The 20401-nt window shown below is 39.1% G+C and overlaps 1 protein-coding gene across 6 annotated transcripts in view; it reads left to right on the forward strand.

Annotated features, from left to right (window-relative positions):
* Nucleotides 1-20401, forward strand: part of AP2B1 (adaptor related protein complex 2 subunit beta 1) — a 187653-nt gene that overhangs the window by 113437 nt on the left and 53815 nt on the right. For all 6 annotated transcript variants that reach the window (XM_058283174.2, XM_058283178.2, XM_058283177.1 and 3 more), the window contains one exon: nucleotides 7595-7724. In XM_058283174.2, coding sequence (XP_058139157.1) covers nucleotides 7595-7724 — 130 coding nt within the window. The remainder of the gene's footprint in view (nucleotides 1-7594; nucleotides 7725-20401) is intronic.

Here is a 20401-nt window from a genome sequence, read left to right on the forward strand (position 1 = left end):
CTAAGTAGTATCCTGTTGATGAATATACCATAATTTATTCACCAGTTGATGAGCATTTGTTTTTTTTCCAGTGTTTTTCTTTTATTACTAAAGCTGCTAAGAACATTCATGTACAAGTTGGTGTGCATGTATGTTTTGATTTTCCTAGGAAAATATGTAGGAGTAGTATTGCTGGTGGTATTATAAGTGTAAGTTTTACCTTTCCCACATCCTCGTCAATTTTAACGATTCTCATTAGGTGTATAATAGTATCTCATAATTAATTAATTTGCATTTCCCTAAGGATGAGTGCTTTTGAACATTTTTCATATGTTTGTTGGCCATTTTGGTGAAAAGTCTGCTCAAATTTTTACTTTTTTGGGGCGAAGGGGTTTGTTTTCCTTAATACTGAATTGTAAAAGTTGTTTACATATTCTGGATACAAGTCCTTTGTTAGTTAGCTATATGTCAAGTGCTTGCTTGCTTGGATACAAGTCCTTTATTAGTTAGGTATATGTCTTATAAGTGTTTTCTCCCAGTCTTTGACTTGCCTTCATTATCAAATTTTTCTTTTTCTTTTTCTTTTTATGCTTTTTTTTTGTTGTCTAAGAAATCTTTGCCTATTCCACCATCACAAAGATATTTTTCTGTAGTTTTTAATAAAAGTTTTATAGTTTTTTAGCTCTTACATTTGGGTTATAATCCATTTTGAGATAATTTTAAAATGTGGAATGAGGTCAAGGTAAACTTCTTTCCATATAGGTATCTAATTATTCCAACTCCATTTATTGAAAACTGTCCTTTCCCCATTGAATTACCTTAGCAACCTTATAAAAAAATCAGTTGGCCATATATGTAGGCATCTATTTCTGGACTTTTCTCTTGATTTATATGCCTATCAGTATCACACAGTCTTGATTTTTCAGCTTAATAGTAAATCCTGCAATCAGTTAGTGTAAATCCTCTAACTTTGTTCTTTTTCAAAAGTTGTTTTGGCTGTTCTCAGTTCTTTGCATTTCTCTGTAAATTTTAGAATCAACTTGTCAGTTTCTACCAAAAAGAGTCCTGGGAATTTTATTGGGATTGCATTGAATCTGTAGATCAATTTAGAAGAGAACCGACATCTAAACAATATTGAGTTTTCTGTTGGCATGTTGTACTCCATTTATATTTAGATCTCTAATTTCTTTCTGCAGTGTTTTATCAATGTTTATCACTGCAAAGTGTACAGATCTTGTTCCTCTTTTGTCAGATTTATGCCTAGGTATTTCATATATTTGATGTTATAATAAATAGTATTTTTATTTTAATTTCTATTGCTTGTTGCTAATATATAGACAAATAGTTGATTTTTATATATTGATCTTGTATCCTGCAACTTTTTTAATTCATAAGTTCCAGTAGTCTTTTTGTAGGTTCCTTACTGTCTGCTACACAGATGATCCTGTTATATGCTAATAGAGACAGTTTTATATTTCCTTTTCAGCCTTATGCCTTTTGTTTATTTTCTTGACTGATTGTACCAGCTAGACTTCTGGTACAATTTTTAATAGAAGTGGTGAGAAGGGATATCACTGCCCTATTCTAATTCATAGGGGGAGAGCATTCAGCCTTTCACCCTTAAATGCAATATTAGCTTAGGTTTTTCACAGGGGTTGAGGAAGTTAATATTGCTAGTTTGTCCAGTGTTTATTATGAGGGGTATTGAATTTTGTCACATGCTTCTTTTGCATTTATTGACAAGATCATATGGTTCTTGTTCAGACTTATGGTGGTTTACATTGATTTTTTTTTTTTTCAAATGTTAAACCAACTTTGCATAAGATAAATCCTACTTGGGCATGATGTATTTTCTTTTTTATATATTGCTGGATTTGAGTTGCTAAAAATTTTGTTGATTTTTTTAAACCTGTGCTTTTGATGTAATTTAATCTTCATTTTTTACATGATTTATTCTTTTGTTATTATTCTTCAGTTTTATTGGTTTCCCTTCACCTTCTTTGTCATATTTTCTGGCTGTCCCCTCCCCAGGTACTTACTTTATTGTTGTGTATTCTTTTGTAGCTGCAATTGCTTCATTAAGTTGTTTAAAAAAAAAAAAACAATTTGAATATGAAATGTTTCACAATGTCATTTGTGTGTTTTTTGTTTTGTTTTGTTTTTTAGGAGGTACTGGAGATTAAACCCAGGACCTCATACATGGAAAGCAGGCGCATAAATGGAGCTATGCCTGCTCCCCATGTCATTTGGTTTTTTAATTTAAAAAATGTATTTTAATATCAATGTTCCATGTTACTCAGTTTGCTCAAGGTAGCTACAATAACAATAAGTCTGCTTTAGTCAGCGGTTATACTCCCCCCTTATTTTTGTTCATTTCTCAGTCTTGGAGAGTTTATGAATGATGACCATTCTTTCTACTTCGGGCTGTGAAAGGATATAGACACTAATGGGGCAGAGAAATGGAATTGTTCTGCTTGTAGTTGATCATCATTTTGTTAGTTGTCTAGGGCAGGGGCAAAGAACTGAAGAGTAGGAGTTGGCCACTTATCTGCTGGGTTTCAGGGTTCCACTGGCATAGGACCAATCTGAAGGCTTTGAGTCTCTGAAAAATATACTTAACAAGTAAATTGAAAATTATTAGGTTTAAATAAAAGAAGTAGAAGAATCATGATTAGGGGACTAAGTATTACTATGTTATATTGGGAAAATAGCTTTTCATATATTCCCAGATAGAGCCCAGCAAGGGGGTATTGATTTCATGTGGTTGTGTGGTTTGTCTATGGTGTCTGGATGTCCCTAGGGTCCACAGGAGCACTTTTCTTTGTGACTTTGTTTCACTGTGGCATTTTGTCAAGTCTAGCTGAGCCTGTGTAAACATAACCTCTGGAATGACCTCCCAACACATTTCAAAATCTCTTAGCCATAAAATCTCTTATTTAATATTTCCCCCTTTTGATCATGGTCTTTCTCCAAATATATCACTAACACTTAATAATAATCATTCGATGCCAGGGAGGCTTATCCCTGGGAATCATGCCCCACGTAGAAGGGGAAGATAGTTTATTTGCAGTGTTTGACTTAGAGCAAGGCCATGTTTGAGTAACAAGAAGGTTTTCAGGAGGCAACTTCTAGGCACTGATTATATTTAGGCTTGGTTTAATTATTACAGGAATAAGGTTCATAAGTGCAATCATTAAGATAGAAGTCTCAGCTTATTAGCCTATTTTCTTTAATTAGGCAATATTTCTATATTGTAGAACTTCTGGCCATCTTATTTGAGAAAGTAGCAGGACTTCCTCAGGAGGGAAGTTTAATATTTTGTTAACTACTGTCAAGGCCTCTATCCAGAAAGCATACCCATGTGGGGAGTCGATGTGGATCAGATGGTTAAGTTCCTGCCTCCTACATGGGAGGTCCTGGGTTCAGTTTCCGGTGCCTCCTGAAAAAACAAAACAAAACCGAAAATGAACAACAAGCAAAACAAACCAAAAAACCAATTCAGGAGAGCCGATGTGGCTCAGGTTGAGCTCCAGCTTCCCACATGCAAAGTCCCAGATTCAATCCATGGACCACATTACCACAAACAAACAAACGAACAAAAAACACCATACCCATGGCAACAAGGCTACATTTATATCCCATAGAAGTATGTAGCTATATATAATGTTCAAGCTGTTTAAAAGGCCTTGTCTTTCTAGTCGTTCGACCATGTAAAACAATATAACTTACAGGGGAATTTGGTTGTTTCTGTGACAGATAACATTTTTCTAATAATAAAATATGTAACATTCCCAAACTGCCACCCCATCATTGATACTTAACATTGGTATGATAACCTCTGTTGTATTTGATGTAAGAATGTTAAGATATTACTGTTAACTGTGGTCCGTATTTTGTTTTAGGTGCATCTTTCCCCATATACCACTCTATTATTAACACCCCGTACTAGTGATGTTCTCTTGTTTTAGATCCTGGAGGAACATTCTTATATTTATTTTCTTAACCCCTAACCCCAATCCTCACCCACCACAGATTTCAGTATCTTTTATAACACTGTATTTTTTAAATCTAGCTTTCCTTCTAGTAACAACCCAAAACCTTTCCCTTCAATCACACTCACACACATACCTCAGTGCTGTCATCTATACCACAGTATCATGCTACCATCACCTCTGCCAACCCCAAACCACTGCCATCAACCTAATTATAAATCCTGTGCACATTAAGCATCAGCTCCCCGTTCTCTACCCCCATTCTATCTCCTGATAACCTATCTTTAGATTCTACTTCTACGAGTTTGCTTATTACAATTACTTCATATTAGTGAGATCGAACAATATTTATCCTCTGTGCTTAGCTTATCTCATTCAACATAAGGTCCTCGAAGCCCATTCATGTTGTCCCGTGCATCAGTGTTTCGTTCCTTACATCTGAATAATCCATCATATATACAAACCACATTTTATCTTTTCATCGGTTGATGGACACTTCGGTTATTTCCATCTTTTAGCAATTGTGAATAGTGCCACTGTGAACATTGGTGTGCATATATCTGTTCACGTCCCTGCTTTCAGTTCTTCTGGGTATATACTTAGTAGCGGGATTGCTGGCTCAAATGGCAATTCTATATTTGGCTTCCTGAGGAACTGCCACGCTGTTTTCCACAGTTGACTTTACCATTCTGTGTTTCCACCAGCAGAGAATGAGAGTGCCTATTTTTCCACATCCTTTCCAACACTTGTTGTTTGCTGTTTGTTTGGTTTTTTTTTGATGGTGTGTGGTCATTTGTTTTAATGACAGATTATTTTCAAGTTTGTTTTGTTTGTCAGTAAGGAAGTTGTACTGCCCTTTTTTCACTTTTTTATAGTAGTCTTTTATTGGATGCTGTGCATATATCATTTTTATATTCATATTTAGAATTAGGTATTAGCAGAAGGTTCCTATAGAAGAAGAAATTAGGACAGAGTAGTTTTGTTGCTCAAGAACTCTTCCTCTGTTGTGGTTGGCCATAACTTTTTGCCTCTCAGCTTGATTCAAGAAGGCTTTTTAGGGAAACGGACTTTGGCCCAGTGGTTAGGGCGTCCGTCTACCACATAGGAGGTCCGTGGTTCAAGCCCCGGGCCTCCTTGACCCGTGTGGAGCTGGCCCATGCGCAGTGCTGATGCGCGCAAGGAGTGCTGTGCCACACAGGGGTGTCCCCCGCATAGGGGAGCCCCACGCGCAAGGAGTGCACCCATAAGGAGAGCCGCCCAGCGCGAAGGAGGGAGCAGCCTGCCGAGGAATGGCGCCGTCCACACTTCCCATGCCGCTGACGACAACAGAAGCGGACAAAGAAACAAGACGCAGCAAAAAGACACAGAAAACAGACAACCAGGGGAGGGGAGGGGAATTAAATAAATAAAAATAAATCTTAAAAAAAAAAAAAAAAAAAAAAAGAAGGCTTTTTATTCCAGTCTTGAGCTCTCCCCATTCTTTTACTCTGCCTTCAAGCTTTGTCTTCCAGGTGTTTGTTTCCCCTTTACAAGGTGGTGCTTTCTCAGGTCTGTCACCATCTTTTCTTACCTCACACAGATGTGTTCCCTGTTTGCTCTTAGTCTTGCTCACAGCACTTTGCACTTAGAATGGGATTCTTTTTTGAAGGTACTATATTTACTGTCTTTGAGACCTGTTATCACTAGTTTGCTCTGAACTCCCTGTGGGCTTACCTCACCACCAAAGCCACTTACATAAGTTCTACTCACCTCATGTGCTTTGGCCACATTTATACCTAATTTGGAGTTTGCAGATTTTTTAGACTTGTAGTTTTGCAGAAGGCAAAATTATAGGTTTGTACAGTTTTTTTCCCTCTGTTTGGTTTCTAAGAGGAGCATTTAGGTAGTCTGGAACTAAGTCACTGCCATGTTTCTAACCCATTATTTACTTTTGACAGAATTTTTGCTGAGCATGAGCACAAGATCAAAAGAGCAAAATGGTTTATTTTTTTATTATTTTATTTATTTATTTAATTCCCCCCCTCCCCTGGTTGTCTGTTCTTTGTGTCTGTTTGCTGCGTCTTGTTTCTTTGTCCACGTCTGTTGTCTTCAGCGGCAGGGGAAGTGTGGGCGGTGCCATTCCTGGGCAGGCTGCACTTTCTTTCGCGCTGGGCAGCTCTCCTTACGGGTGTACTCCTTGCGCGTGGGGCTCTCCTACGCGGGGGACACCCCTGTGTGGTGCGGCACTCCTTGCGCGCATCAGCACTGCGCATGGGCCAGCTCCACACGGGTCAAGGAGGCCCGGGGTTTGAACCACGGACCTCCCATGTGGTAGACAGACGCCCTAACCACTGGGCCAAGTCCGTTTCCCAAAATGATTTTTTTGACCCATGAAATTACCCCAAAATGGGTGATACGAGTTCTCAGATTCATTTCACAATTACATTTTGGTATTCTAGGGTATGATTGATAAGAAAAGTAATTTTTTTGTCTTTAGTTATTCGTAGGACTTTTGAAAGAGATACTACCTATATAAACTCTTTCTTGGAGCTACTTAGAACATAAGTTCAATATAAATGTGTCTTTGCTCATTTATTTACTACATGTATAAGCTCACATTTTCCTTTCTCCTTCATCTTTTTAAAGTTTTATTCTTATGTTTCTCAGATGTTCTCCCCTCCCTCACATATATATTTTTTATTTTTTTATGTAACTTTAGAACTGAGGATTTTTCCATCTCTATACCATGTTTGATTATTATTATTATTAGACAGTCTTTGAGAAATCAAGCTGGGGATACTCTCTGCCTGCCTTAGGCTTAAAAATTGGCCAAATTTGAGCCTACAACTTATCCTAGTCATTTGAAATACATAATCCAATCATTTCTGTTTTACTTAGACTGGCCCTTTCCCAAAATTAATTATGTCCTCTGTAAGTGAATGAAAAAGAAAGAAAATAAAAAGAGTTATCAGTGAGTAATCCTCTGGACTTATCAGCTAGGTTATCAAGCTAGTGAAATAATACCAATTTATTATACTTTTATTTACAGAGTTGATTTTACATGGTAGAAATTCTTTAAGTCTTCTTTCTTCCAAGGATTATGTAACGCAGGGGTTCTTATCCTTTTTTCTTCCATGGACCCCTTTGCCAATCAGGTGAAAACCACAGACCCCTTACTAAGTCCACACTATACTGTGTATTATTTAATATTTAATAAATATATCACACCCACATCAACATGTCCCCACAAGAGTAATGTTTTTTTTTGAATTTCAGCTCAAGCTCACAGACCTATTAAGAACCCCTGATCTAAGGAAAGTTTTATTTTTAAAAAGATAGTCATCAAACCTGTCCCTTAAAGTGACATGAAAAACAGAAAAAACTTTGAGAATCATAGCAATGTGTGATCAGTGAATGTTTTCTCTCCTTCCTCAATTCTACTTAGTGAAAAACAGTCTAGATTATGACCTAACCAATGTTATAGCAAGATGGAATTGAGTGCCTTGGTTCCTGCTTTTTTTTACATTTAATTTTATTAAATATTGAGTTTTCTTCAAATGGAGTAAAACGCCACTCAAACTCAAAGATGTAACTAAAACCTGCTTCCAGATTAACCTCTGTGGTTTCTTTCTTCTCTCCCCTAGCTTTGGTGTCATCCCCAGCACTCCTCTGGCCATCCATACACCACTGATGCCAAACCAGAGCATTGATGTCTCCCTGCCTCTCAACACCTTGGGCCCAGTCATGAAAATGGAACCTCTGAATAACCTTCAGGTTAGAGTTTTTCTCCACTCGGGTAGTGCAAATTGAGATCTTGCCAATTTTTATTTCATTTATATATAAAACAACTCCTCTGCTTAACATTAGGTTTGGTCATGGTGGAGGGTTTCTGATAGCTTTGAGGAGAAGAGTTTTATTTTATTTTTAAGTGAAACCTAAGTCATGAACTGACACACAGTTATGTTACTCAGCAAACATTCAGAAACTTTTTTTAAAAGTTTTTATTTAGAAACTTTTTTCTTAATCTTTTATAGAGAAGTCTGAAGATCATTTAATAAGTAGATTTTAATAGAGATTGACATGGAGGTTATCTTTAAACATACAACCAGCCACAAATCATTGGATTATTTGGACTTAAACACTCCTGATTAGTACATACCCATGATAAGTATAGCAGTGTTTTAGAAGAGCTCAAAACAATTTCATCAGGTCTCCAAGAACCTTTTGATCTTGGAAATGTTTAATTTTTTTGAATGCTTGGGTACTGACTAAGAATTTTATTCTGTTTTTGACTATCTTGAATTTCTCTTTGAATATTCTGGGGTTCAAACAACATGAAGACAGAATTGAGTAGCTCATAAATTGAAGCTTTAGCAACCCTGAAATGATTATTAATATAGATAAAAACTCTGGAGGTGTATAGTCCAAATTTAAACTAGCTATGTAGGTGCAATAATCTTCAAGCTAAGAAATTAATGTAAAATTTGTCCAGAATAACAAAAAAAAAAAAAAAAAGGAGGAAATGATATACTGTGAAGAACAAAAGACCCTGCAAAGAGGAGGATTGATAACCTATACCCCCCAGTAACTTGAAATGATAGTCTTTATTTTTTTAGAATTAAAATACCATGCAGTCTTTTTTTTTTAAGATTTTATTTTTATTTATTTCTCTCCCCTTCCCCCCTGCCCCACCCCAGTTGTCTGTTTTCTGTGTCCATTCACTGTGTGTTCTTCTGTGTCTGCTTCTATTCTTGTCAGCGGCACCGGGAATCTATGTCTCTCTTTGTTGCGTCATCTTGCTGCATCAGCTCTGTGTGTGTGTGGCACCACTCCTGGGCATGCTGAACTTTTCTTTTGCGCTGGGCGGCTCTCCTTATGGGGTGCATTCCTTGCGCATGGAGCTCCCCTATACAAGGGATGCCCCTGCATGGCATGGCACTCCTTGCGTGCATCAGCACTATGCGTGGGCTAGCTCCACACTGGTCAAGGAGGCCCTGGGTTTGAACCATGGACCTCCCATGTGGTAGGCGGATGCTCTATCCATTGAGCCAAGTCTGCGTCCCCCTTTTTTTTTTTTAGATTTTATTTTATTTATTTCTCCCATTCACCCCGTTGTCTGCTTTCTCTGTCCATTTGCTATGTGTTTTTCTGTGTCTGCTTGTATTCTCATTAGGTGGCTTTGGGAACTGATCCTGGGACCTTCCAGAGTGGGAAAGAGGCAATTACTCTCTTGCCCTACCTCAGCTCTCCTGTTCTGTACAACCATTTTCTCTCCTTTGTGTCTCTTGTTGTGTCATCTTGCTGTACCAGCTCTCTGTGTTGGCCAGCACTCCTGTGCGGGGCAGCATTCCTGTGTGGGCCAGCTCGCTGCATGGGCCAGCTTGCCCTTGCCAGGAGGCCCTGAGCATCGAACCCTGAACCTTCTGTATGATAGATGGGAGCCCAGTTGGTTGAGCCACGTCCATTTCCCAATAAACAGTCTTAATGAGACTATAAAATGAAAGAAGGGAAGTGGCTGTGGCTTAATTAGTTGGGCTCCCATCTACCATATGGGAGGCCCTGGGTTTTTGTCGCAGGGCCTCCTTGTGAAGGCAAGCTGGCCCATGTGCCGCGGAGAGCTGACATAGCAAGATGACCCAGCAAAGGGAGTCAAGCAGATACAGAAAAAATGTGCAGCAAATGGACACAGAGAAGAGACAGCAAAGAATGGAACAAGTGCAAGGGGAGAGGGGGATAAATAAATAAATAAAATCTTTTTAAAAATTAAAAGAAGAGTATCCATCTTCCAGTTAAGGCAGGTACGATTCAATTGCTCAATCTTTTGGAAATAACACTGTGAGATACTAGTACTGATAGACATCAATGCAAAATTGATTGTAGTTAAAACTAAACATTCTTGAGTAATTTAAATGCCAACACACCAGGCCTGTTTGTCATTCACTAACTACCTTTTCTTCTTCTGCAAAAGGAGGAAGTAGAGATTTAGCATGCAGATGTGAGTCACAATATAACTTGGCACACTCATATTAGGAAAACAAAACAAGGATTTCTACACAGATGGAATTGGCTGTTACTATGATGGGAGTGTGTTAAGAGGCTTTTCCAGCACAGGATCCTGAAGTAACTAAACCAAATCTACATCTGTTCCCTTTTTTTTTTTTTTTTATTGAAATCTAACCTCCCATTGGCCCACACAGCCTCAAGCCTCATATTTGAGGACAAGTCAGCATGCAAGGATGCTTTACTTCAAGAAGTAGGAAAGAAAATTTGGGTCACAGAAACCAGGGCAAATTCTCTGCTCCTAGAATGAAAAGAAGCAGTAAACAGATGATTGCCATTTTAATGCAAAATTAACATTCTGAATAGGAACCCTCATAAGAGAAGTTGAATCGCAGTGCAAGTCCAGCCCCCTCCCTCAACAGTATTGATGTAGTAATAGGACTGCCAGATTTAGTTTCTACAAACCTGGATGTTATCAAAAGCAAACTTTAACATTTTCCATCTCTAAATCAACTATTGATTCTCCAGTTTTTTCCCCTTGGATCCTCTTCTTTCAGTTATGTCTAAATTGTGTGTATTTTCTCATTGATTAGCATCAATGGAGAGGATAAGCAGAAAAAAAAACTTGAAAAGAGAAAATTTCCTGTCCCCCACCAGCAGCTCTATTTAATGTCTGCTAGAGGAAGTTGAAATTAATGGCTACCTTATGTGAGTAGATTACTTCAGATTTCAGCACCATTCTGCCCTTGTCCCCATATGAACTTGATTCCAACAGTCTTAGACCATATAGATCCAGATGAAGCCAGGTATAGATTGTCCTGGCATTTAAACATTATACTTGTATGATGTTCATATTCAAGAGTTCATGTAGGATTAAAAATCATAATTTTTCTAGTGTTCTAGACCATAAAGTCAGGGCAGAAAACATATTTAGGTGTTGAGGAAATGAAACTTTGAATGTAATGCATGTTTTAGCTACTTTAGCTAATTTGATATTAGTATGTAGAACAAAGAAATCAAACCTAGCTACCAAAACTGTAATGGAACCCTTACATTTTAGTTTCCTGGGCTGCTCAAGCAAATAACCATGCGTGCGATGGCTTGGCTTAAACAATGGGAATTTATTAGCTCATGGTTTGAGGCTAGGAAAATGTCCAAATCAAGGAGGCATCTATCATCAAGGTGCAATACTTTCTTCCAAAGACTGACTTTCTGGGGCTTGCTGCTGGTGATCTTTGGTCCTGGGCTCCTCTGTTACCTGGCAGTGCACGTGGCAGCCTCCCCTGGCTTCTCCCTTTTCTTGCAGATTCTCTTGTCCCTTTAGCCTCCTTCTTCTTGTGACTTTCTCCCTGTCTGAATTTCATTCTGTGACCCCTCCTAATTGAATTGGGCCACACTTTAACTGAAGTAACCTCATCAAAATGAAGATGGGGAAATGTTGATTCCTCTAGGTTCTTGGCTATGTTGCATACAGTGATTTAAGAATGCACCAGTTTAGTTAGGCCAGTAAAAAGAATTTATTGGGAAATGGGTGTCAGGGCGGGGGGAACAGAGCTTGCTGAGAAATGGGAGAGGAGGATGGAAATATGCACTGAGATCTGATGTGGGCTCTCTAGACAGAGAGAGCAAGCTCTGTTTTGTGTGATTACCTTTTAAACTATTAATTCTTTCTCCCCATTGGTAATGCTAGGGGGAGGGGTTCCAGCTGTTATTGGTTACCCCACCAATGGTGAGGCCTGTTAGGGATATCTGGGGCTAAGGGGAGGTCCTGGAAAGAGGAACTGGGACCTCAGGGTTAAACTCAAGGTCTCAGTCAGGTCTTGCGGCCACGTTGTTTGTTGGCTGTGTTGTGGCTCATTTTATTGTTTCCCTGGCTAACCTGCCTCAAAAAAGTCCTATTTTAAATGGGCCTACACTCACAGGAATGGATTAAGTTTAAGAACATGTTTTTCTGGGGTATTTCACTCCAAACCACCATACCTTCTAGCAGAAACTTTTCATTAAAATGTTCATCAACTGCCTATTGGCTTATCTGTTTGAAACACTGTTTAAAGGTTAAAAATATACTGTTCCCTCTTAAACTTTAAAGTAGAGCATGTCTAAGAAGCAAGAATTAGATACATAATAGAGGTTTAAACTTACAAATTTTCTTCTGTACTGATGCTGGCTGTAAAAGACTCTGTGAACCCAGCTTTATAAATATTTCACTAAGTAAAGTTAAGCTTGCCCCAGTTGAGAATCTCTCCTGAGTTTATTTATATCATCTAATTATTTTCCTAAAAAAGAAAATTGATTCCCTCTATTTAAAGAAAACAAAAACCTTAGCAAATGTCTAAATGAGCTTTTTCTAAATTAGATTTCTCTGACTCTAATGTACTTGTTTTTCATTACATCTATGATAGTTGCTTGGAAACATTTTCCCAATATACTTCAGGTTTCACACCTGGAGAGTGACTACTTTTTCAAGTCAGTGTTTCTGCAGGGAGACAATATAATTGTTCCATGTTTGTTCATCCCCAGGGTGAAGTTCATGATCTTTGCCTGGAGTTCTCATAGCTGCTTGGTTTCCTTTTTTACTGGGCTTTTAGCTCATATGAGAACACTGATAACACCATTCTTTTTTTTTTTTTTTTAAAGATTTATTTTTATTTAATTCCCCTCCCCTCCCCCGGTTGTCTGTTTTCTGTGTCTTTTTGCTGCGTCTTGTTTCTTTGTCTGCTTCTGTTGTCAGCGGCACAGGAAGTGTGGGCGGCGCCATTCCTCGGCAGGCTGCTCCCTCCTTCGCGCTGGGCAGCTCTCCTTATGGGGTGCACTCCTTGCGCGTGGGGCTCCCCTACGCGGGGAACACCCCTGTGTAGCACGGCACTCCTTGCGCGCATCAGCACTGCGCATGGGCCAGCTCCACACGGGTCAAGGAGGCCCGGGGCTTGAACCACGGACCTCCCATGTGGTAGACGGACACCCTAACCACTGGGCCAAAGTCCATTTCCCAACACCATTCTTTTAAGTTTTAATTTTTATCAGGATCATAAAAGCAGTTTTAAGAGTAAACTATGGGCGCGGACTTGGCCCAGTGGTTAGGGCGTCCGTCTACCACATGGGAGGTCCGTGGTTCAAACCCTGGGCCTCCTTGACCCGTGTGCAGCTGGCCCATGTGCAGTGCTGATGTGCACAAGGAGTGCCCTGCCATGCAAAGGTGTCCCCCGCATAGGGGAGCCCCACGCGCAAGGAGTGCGCCCCATAAGGAGAGCCGCTAGTGCGAAAGAAAGTACAGCCTGCCCAGGAATGGTGCTGCACACACGGAGAGCTGACACAACAACATGACGCAACAAGATGATGCAACAAAAAGAAACACAGATTCCTGTGCCACTGACAACAACAGAAGCGGACAAAGAAGATGCAGCAAATAGACACAGAGAACAGACAACCGGGGAGGGCGGGGATGGGGAGAGAAATAAATAAATAAATAATAAATCTTAAAAAGAAAAAACAGAGTAAACTAGTTCTACAATTAGGAAAAACCCGGTCTTCAGCCATGTTTCCCCAGCATGGATCCCATTATCTCCTTCCACAGGCAATCTCTTTTATTTTTTTTGGTTGATATGTTTGATATTTACCTTCTCTACTTATAAATAACATGCCTGTATTGCTGCTTCTGGATATTCCAGTTTTAGGCATTCTTCTGTATCTCCCCTACTCACTGCCATCATCCACCTGCAAACTTCCCTTCCTTCCATTTTCCTGATAGAACTATCTTGGAATTTGCTTAAATCTCATTGTTCAATGTTTACATTATTGTGACTTTATATGCTCTTCAGAGCTGAATTGTATTTATCACAGCCAAAATAGCTGTGATTATTTTTCCCCTGTAAAACTTTGTGAAGAATTGGAGTTAATACCTGTCTTATTTTGATTGCTTAATTTTCTGTATTCTTAACTGTAATTCTACTGAGATTACATCCTTTAAAATATTCTTTGTTTCTTTTCTTGAAGAAGTCTCTTACAAATTCTGTTTAAGACTTATTTATTTACTTTATTATTTTCTTAAATTTATTACCCCCTTCTTCCACAGATGGTTTTCTCATCTCTCTGCTCATTGTTTTGCTCACCTTCTCTAGGAGGCACGGAAACTGAACCCGGGACCTCCCATGTGGGAGGTGAGTGCCCAGTGACCTGAGCCACATCTGCAGCCCACAGGCTACAGCATCTGCTTGCCTTGTGGCATCTGCTCATTTAGATGTCTGCTCGTTGCAGCGGGTGTGGATTCTAGCTTGTTGGGGCAGGTATAGCGTCTGCTCATCTTCTTTAGGAGGCACCAGGACCTGAACCTGGGACCTCCCTTGTGATAAGATGGGCACCGAACTGGTTGAGCCACATCCACTTCCCTCTTCTGAAGTCTTGGTCTGCTCTGGGCTAAATTGATTGCCTTGAACACATGGAACAAACTGTCATCCTGAAGTCTCTATTCCATTATCACCATGGGAGTCATTCTCTTCATATTTTTCCTGTGTTAGGTCTCCTATTGTATCCTCCTTTTCTTGGTTTATTCACTCATTTTGAGGAAAAACATCCTCCACTCACTTCCTGAGAAAAGGTATGTGGAGAAGATTTTTGAATTTCGCATGTCTTAAAATGTCTGTTTTATTCCATCTTCATACTTGTTTGATGGTTTGGTTATAAATTCTAGGTTAGAATTCGTTTTCTCCTCCTCTAAAGCCATTCTGATTCGTAATCCTTTTCTGTGATGTCGTCTTTCTCAGTGAAAGCTTATACATGCTTTTCTTTTTCCCCATTGTTCTGAAATTTCACAGTGTAAAATTGGTCCCAAGTCTGTTTTCATCTATTTTGCTGGGTTCTCATTGGGTTATTTCAAATCGGAACTTTTGTCCTTTGATTATGGAAATTTTTCTTTAATTTTTTTGTTGATGGTGTCCCCTTCATTTTCTCTGTTTTCTTTTATTGGAATTCTTGCTATTGGGGTGTTGACCCTCCTGATCAATCCCTTTTTTTTTTTCTGCTGTTTTCCATTTCTTTCTCTCTTTGCTCTACTTAAAAAAACAATAACTTGTTTTATAGAAAACTTTTAACTTTAAAAATTAAATGAGGGAAGCAGACTTGACCCAGTGGTTAGGGCATCTGCCTACCACATGGGAAGTCCACAGTTCAAACCCCGGGCCTCCTTGACCCGTGTGGAGCTGGCCCATGCGCAATGCTGATGCGCGCAAGTAGTGCCCTGCCACGCAGGGGTGTCCCTGTGTAGGGGAGCCCCACACGCAAGGAATGTGCCCCATAAGGAGAGCCGCCCAGCGCGAAAGAAAGTTCAGCCTGCCCAGGAATGACGCCGCACAGACGGAGAGCTGACACAACAAGATGACACAAGAAAAAGAAACACAGATTCCCATGCCACTGACAACAACAGAATCGGACAAAGAAGAACACGCAGCAAATAGACACAGGGAACAGACAACTGGGGGGGCGGCGAAGGGAGAGAAATAAAAAATAAATAAATGATACTGTAATGAACCTATCTATACCCATCATCCTACTTTGATAATTGTTAATTTTGTTTCATCTATATCCCTATCCATAGTCCAACTTCATATTTCTTTCAAGCAAACCTAGACATTTGTCACGTGATCTATAATGTGTTACTTTATAATAAGGACCCTTAGAGGTAAGCCTATGGATACATAATTTTTTAAACAAATCAATTTTCTTTTAGAAATTTATTTATTTATTTCTCTCCCCTTCACTGCCCACTCCCACCCCAGTTGTCTGCTCTCTGTGTCCATTCACTGTGTGTTCCTCTGTGCCTGCTTGTATTCTTGTCAGCAGCACCCAGAATTTGTGTCTCATTTTGTTGCATCATCTTGATGTGTCAGCTCTCTGTGTGTGCGGCTGCCATTCCTGGGCAGGCTGCACTTTTTTCACGCTGGGTCGCTCTTCTTATGGAGCACACTCCTTGCTCTTGGGGCTCCCCTACGCGGGGGACACCCCTGCATGGCACGGCACTCCTTGTGTGCATCAGCACTGCACGTGGGCCAGCTCACCACGGGTCAGGGGTCCCTGGGTTTGAAACTTGGACCTCCCGTGTGGTAGGCGGACACTCTATCCTTTGGGCTAAATCTGCTTCCCTAAACAAATCAATTTTATTGATGCATATTAATAAAGCATACAGTTCATCCAAAGTGTACAGTCAGTGTATAATCACATAGTTGTGCATTTGTTACTTGCTTCATTATTAGACCGTTTTCATCATTTCATTAATGAGAAACAACACAAAAAAGTAAACAAGAAAATTCTTCATTTCTCAATCTCTCTCTGTTTCCCCTGCTGTACAAAGCTGCTATTTCTGGCTATTCGTGAACAACTGTTTATTTAATAGTTTGATTGAGATATATTTACATACCATACAATCTATCCAGCGTCTATAATCAATGGCGTTTGGTATAATCACAATGTTAGAACCATTTCATTACTCCAAAAAGAGTAACATGCCTTCTCCAGCCCTACATAACCACTAATCTAATTTCATCTTTATAAATTGATTTATATTTATATTTTTTATAAATGGAATCATACAATATGTTACACAGTATATTTAGCTCATAGTAGCACAATCATACAATATTTATTCTTTTGTGTCTGGCTTCCTTCATTCAACATAATGTCCTCCAGGGCCATCCATGTTGTCATATGCTTTCCAATTTCATTTCTTCTTACAGCTGCATAATATTCCATCATGTGAATAAACCACAGTTTGTTTATCCATTCATTGGTTGATGAACATCTGGACTGTTTCCAACTTTTGGCAATCGTGAATAAAGCCACTGTGAACATCCATGTGCAGAAGTCTGTTCGTGTCACTGCTCTCAGTTCTTCTGGGTATATACCCTGTAGTGGTATTGCAGGGTCGTGTGGCAAATCTGTATTCAGATTCTTGAGGAACTGCCAAACAACCCTCCACAGTGACTTTACCAGTCGACTTTCCCACCAGTGAATAAGTGTTCTTGTCTCTCTACGTATGGATACATATGACCCTTTCCTTTCTATTGTTTTTATCTAGCTCTCTGTCACCTTTAAATCCCACATAGACGTGGTTGAATAAGAGACTGAATATTAATTGGGGGGATGAACTAGACATAGCATCTCTTGGTTTTTTTCTTTGACTCTTCTAAAACAAGGCAGTATTCATCAGTTCTGTTCATTTAACCTTTGGATGATTAGGTCAGAAAGTGTTGGGGACACTAGTTACAAGGGACACAATCTTGCATTCCTATTTATTTATATCTTTAAGATTTTTGTTGGCCAAAAGGCTTTTTTGCTCATCTATGGCCCTGGTTGGAAAATTTTATACCTTGCTACTCCTACATTACAGTTCCAAACTGTGAGAGAATTAGTTGCAGATGGTGCCTGTCCTTGATACTTCATGTCTTGCATATGTCCATTCACACTCAGAAAGCCCACAGCTGTAGCTGTTGTACCAGAAAAACTGATAAATGCTTCCAAATGGAAGACCTTTTCAGCAGTTTCCATCAAATGAAGCAAACCAGCTTGGCATTTGCTGACTTTCTAGACTACTGTGTCAGCCAAAGAAGTTCAGTACTAAAACCTTTCTTCATCTTCCAAGATCCATAACTAAGGACTGAGCACTTTGATTGCCTTTATGGAGACATAATGCTGCTTAAATAGACATTGAGTCTTTGAAGTGGTAGATCTTATGGGAACTATACAGAGATTGACACATGAGAGAAATAGTTAATGTTGAAAATAATCCCTATAGACAAGACAGGCCCTAACATTTTCCACCTGAAAAACTCCATTAGCAATATGTAGGTGATGGGGTCTTAGTTACAAAAACAAGCATTTTGCTATCAAAGGAAAGAAAAGGGAATGTACTGCTACTTCAAATTTGATGTATTTTTAGTGACTCATCAGAACTATAACATATCCTTTAATCTCATCTCAGAAATTATATATCTGATATTCCATTTTTTCTAAGTTTTTTATTGTCCTTGCTACTCTTTATCCTTTTTGCCAAGGTAATCAAGATCCTATCACACAGTATCCTTTGTCCTTTCTATAAGTAGCATTCACTAGCTTCTGGGACTCTATTTTAGAATTTATCTGTCAGTAGCAACTACCTTGCTTGAATGACTACACATAAGTGGTAGACAGGAAATCTGTATTCTAATAAGCAGAGATGGTCCAGTGGATCAGAAATCTGACCTTAATGGCAGGAGACAGTTGTTCCTAAAATTTAGAATTCTGTCCTCAAAACATCCAAGATTGGGAGCTTGTTCCTCAGAAAGAGAGCCTGTGAGGTTAAGAGATTATCTATGAAACAGAAGCCCATATTGGGATCTTGAGCAAAGGATAATAGATTTCATAAAGTATTCTGAAGTAGTCAGAGTGACTTGCTGGCTTTCCTTTATTAAAATCCCAGCCACTAGTTAATTGTGAATGATGGAAAATACAGTCAATTTTGTTTTTGTAGTTTGATAAATGATTGGAAATATATTTAACTATGTGATTTTTAAAAAATGTTACATTAAAAAAATATGAGGTCCCCATATACCCCTCACCCCACTCCTCCCACATCAGCAACCTCTTTCATCATCATGGCACATTCATTGCATTTGGTGAATACGTTTTGGAGCACTGCTGCACCACATGGATAGTGGTTTACATTGTAGTTTACACTCTCCCCCAGTCCACTCACTATGTGATTTTGATGAAAGTGGACTTTGAATTTTGATTACAGCGTATGTACCTCTTTCTGGTCCCTGTATTCTCATTACGTTGATAATCTTTACGCAAAGTTTTGAGGTATGTTGTAGGTTGGATTTAAGGGGAACTCATTGGGGTTTTCCTAAGCCGAATTGAAGTTCATTTGAGAGACACAGTCTGTCCTCATTCATATTTACTCTGTTATATTTTGTTATAACATGTTTAATGAGACAGGAAAAGAACAATTTCTTATTTGGGGTTATATACAGGCTTCATTTACTAAGGTCCATACAACTTGAAAATAAAATTTTGGAAAAACTTTGAGCCACATGAGCATGCACACGTAATGTAAAATGCCCATGGTTGAAAGAGAGAGATGACCTTTAATTTTGTCTCTTTTTTTTTTTTTTTTTTTGGGTGAAGTGTTCTTTTTTTTTTTTTTTTAATATTTATTTATTATTATTATTTTTTAATTACATTAAAAAAAATATATGAGGTCCCATTCAACCCCACCGCCCCCGCCCAATTTTGTCTCTTTTAAACAATACTGTTTCTGATGGAATTAACCCTGTATCAGCAGTCAGAAATCTTAGCCTCTACATGACTACTACCAGTAATTTACTACCCTAAAATGGCTTATTCCATCTTTAAAAAATTCCATTAGGAAGTTATGTATATTTAAGTAAAATATGTCTTCCTTTAGATTCCATTTGTAGATCCTAGTTCTACATCTTGGGGCTTTGTAGAACAAATTTCTGTCTGAATCCAAGTACGTAGGGCCTGAAAATAAGACATGTGGGCCTATAATGAAAAAATACTGTCTGAATTTCTTTTTTATTTTAAAGATTTATTTATTTATTTCTCCCCCGTCTCTCCATTGTCTGCTCTCTGAGTCCATTCACTTTGTGTTCTTCTCTTTCTGCTTATATTCTCAATAGGCGGCTCCAGGAACTGATCCTGGGACCTTCCAGAGAGGGAGAGAAGCGATCATTCTCTTGTGATACCTCAGCTCCCTGGTTTGCCAAGTCTCTTATTGTCTTGCCTCTGTGTCTCTTTTTATTGTGTCACCTTGCTGCATCAGCTCTCTACGTTGGCTGGCACTCCTGCACAGGGAAGCACTCCTGTGCAGGGCACCACTCCTGCACGGGCCAGCACTCTGCGTGGGCCAGCTCACCATGCGGGCCAACTTGCCTTCACCAGGAAGCCCTGGGTTTCAAACTCTGAATCTCCTGTATGGTGGACGGGAACCCATTTGCTTGAGCCACATCTGCTTCCCTGAATTTAATTTTTTTATTCCACTTTTGGAAAGCCTGATCTTACAGAAGAGCATTCATTTTTATGTACTACAAAGAGATGTTAGTGTTATTGTTCTAATTTTATGGAAAAGAGAAAATAGAAGTAGGAACACTGGTAAATGTAGTTAGAACCAGTTACTATTTGAAGACCAAGGAAAATATTTAATCATTTTTGGAGTGAATGAATGAATGATGGTCTTAGCTTTGCAGCAATCTTTACTTCCAAGAGACATTGGAGGAGTTTGGTGGCAGGTACTCCAAAAATGAAAGCACAGAACTTATTTTCATAGCTCACAATGTGCTCCTGGCAATTTCTTTACCTTCTATATATGACCCGTTTCCCAGGACCTGCTTCCCAGAGACCACATCTGTGTACAGTGGCCTGTCCATCTGCTCAGTCATATTGATGGTCACAAACCTTATGTC

Source organism: Dasypus novemcinctus, chromosome 21 (genome assembly GCF_030445035.2).
Source record: "Dasypus novemcinctus isolate mDasNov1 chromosome 21, mDasNov1.1.hap2, whole genome shotgun sequence".
Lineage (NCBI taxonomy): Eukaryota > Metazoa > Chordata > Mammalia > Cingulata > Dasypodidae > Dasypus > Dasypus novemcinctus.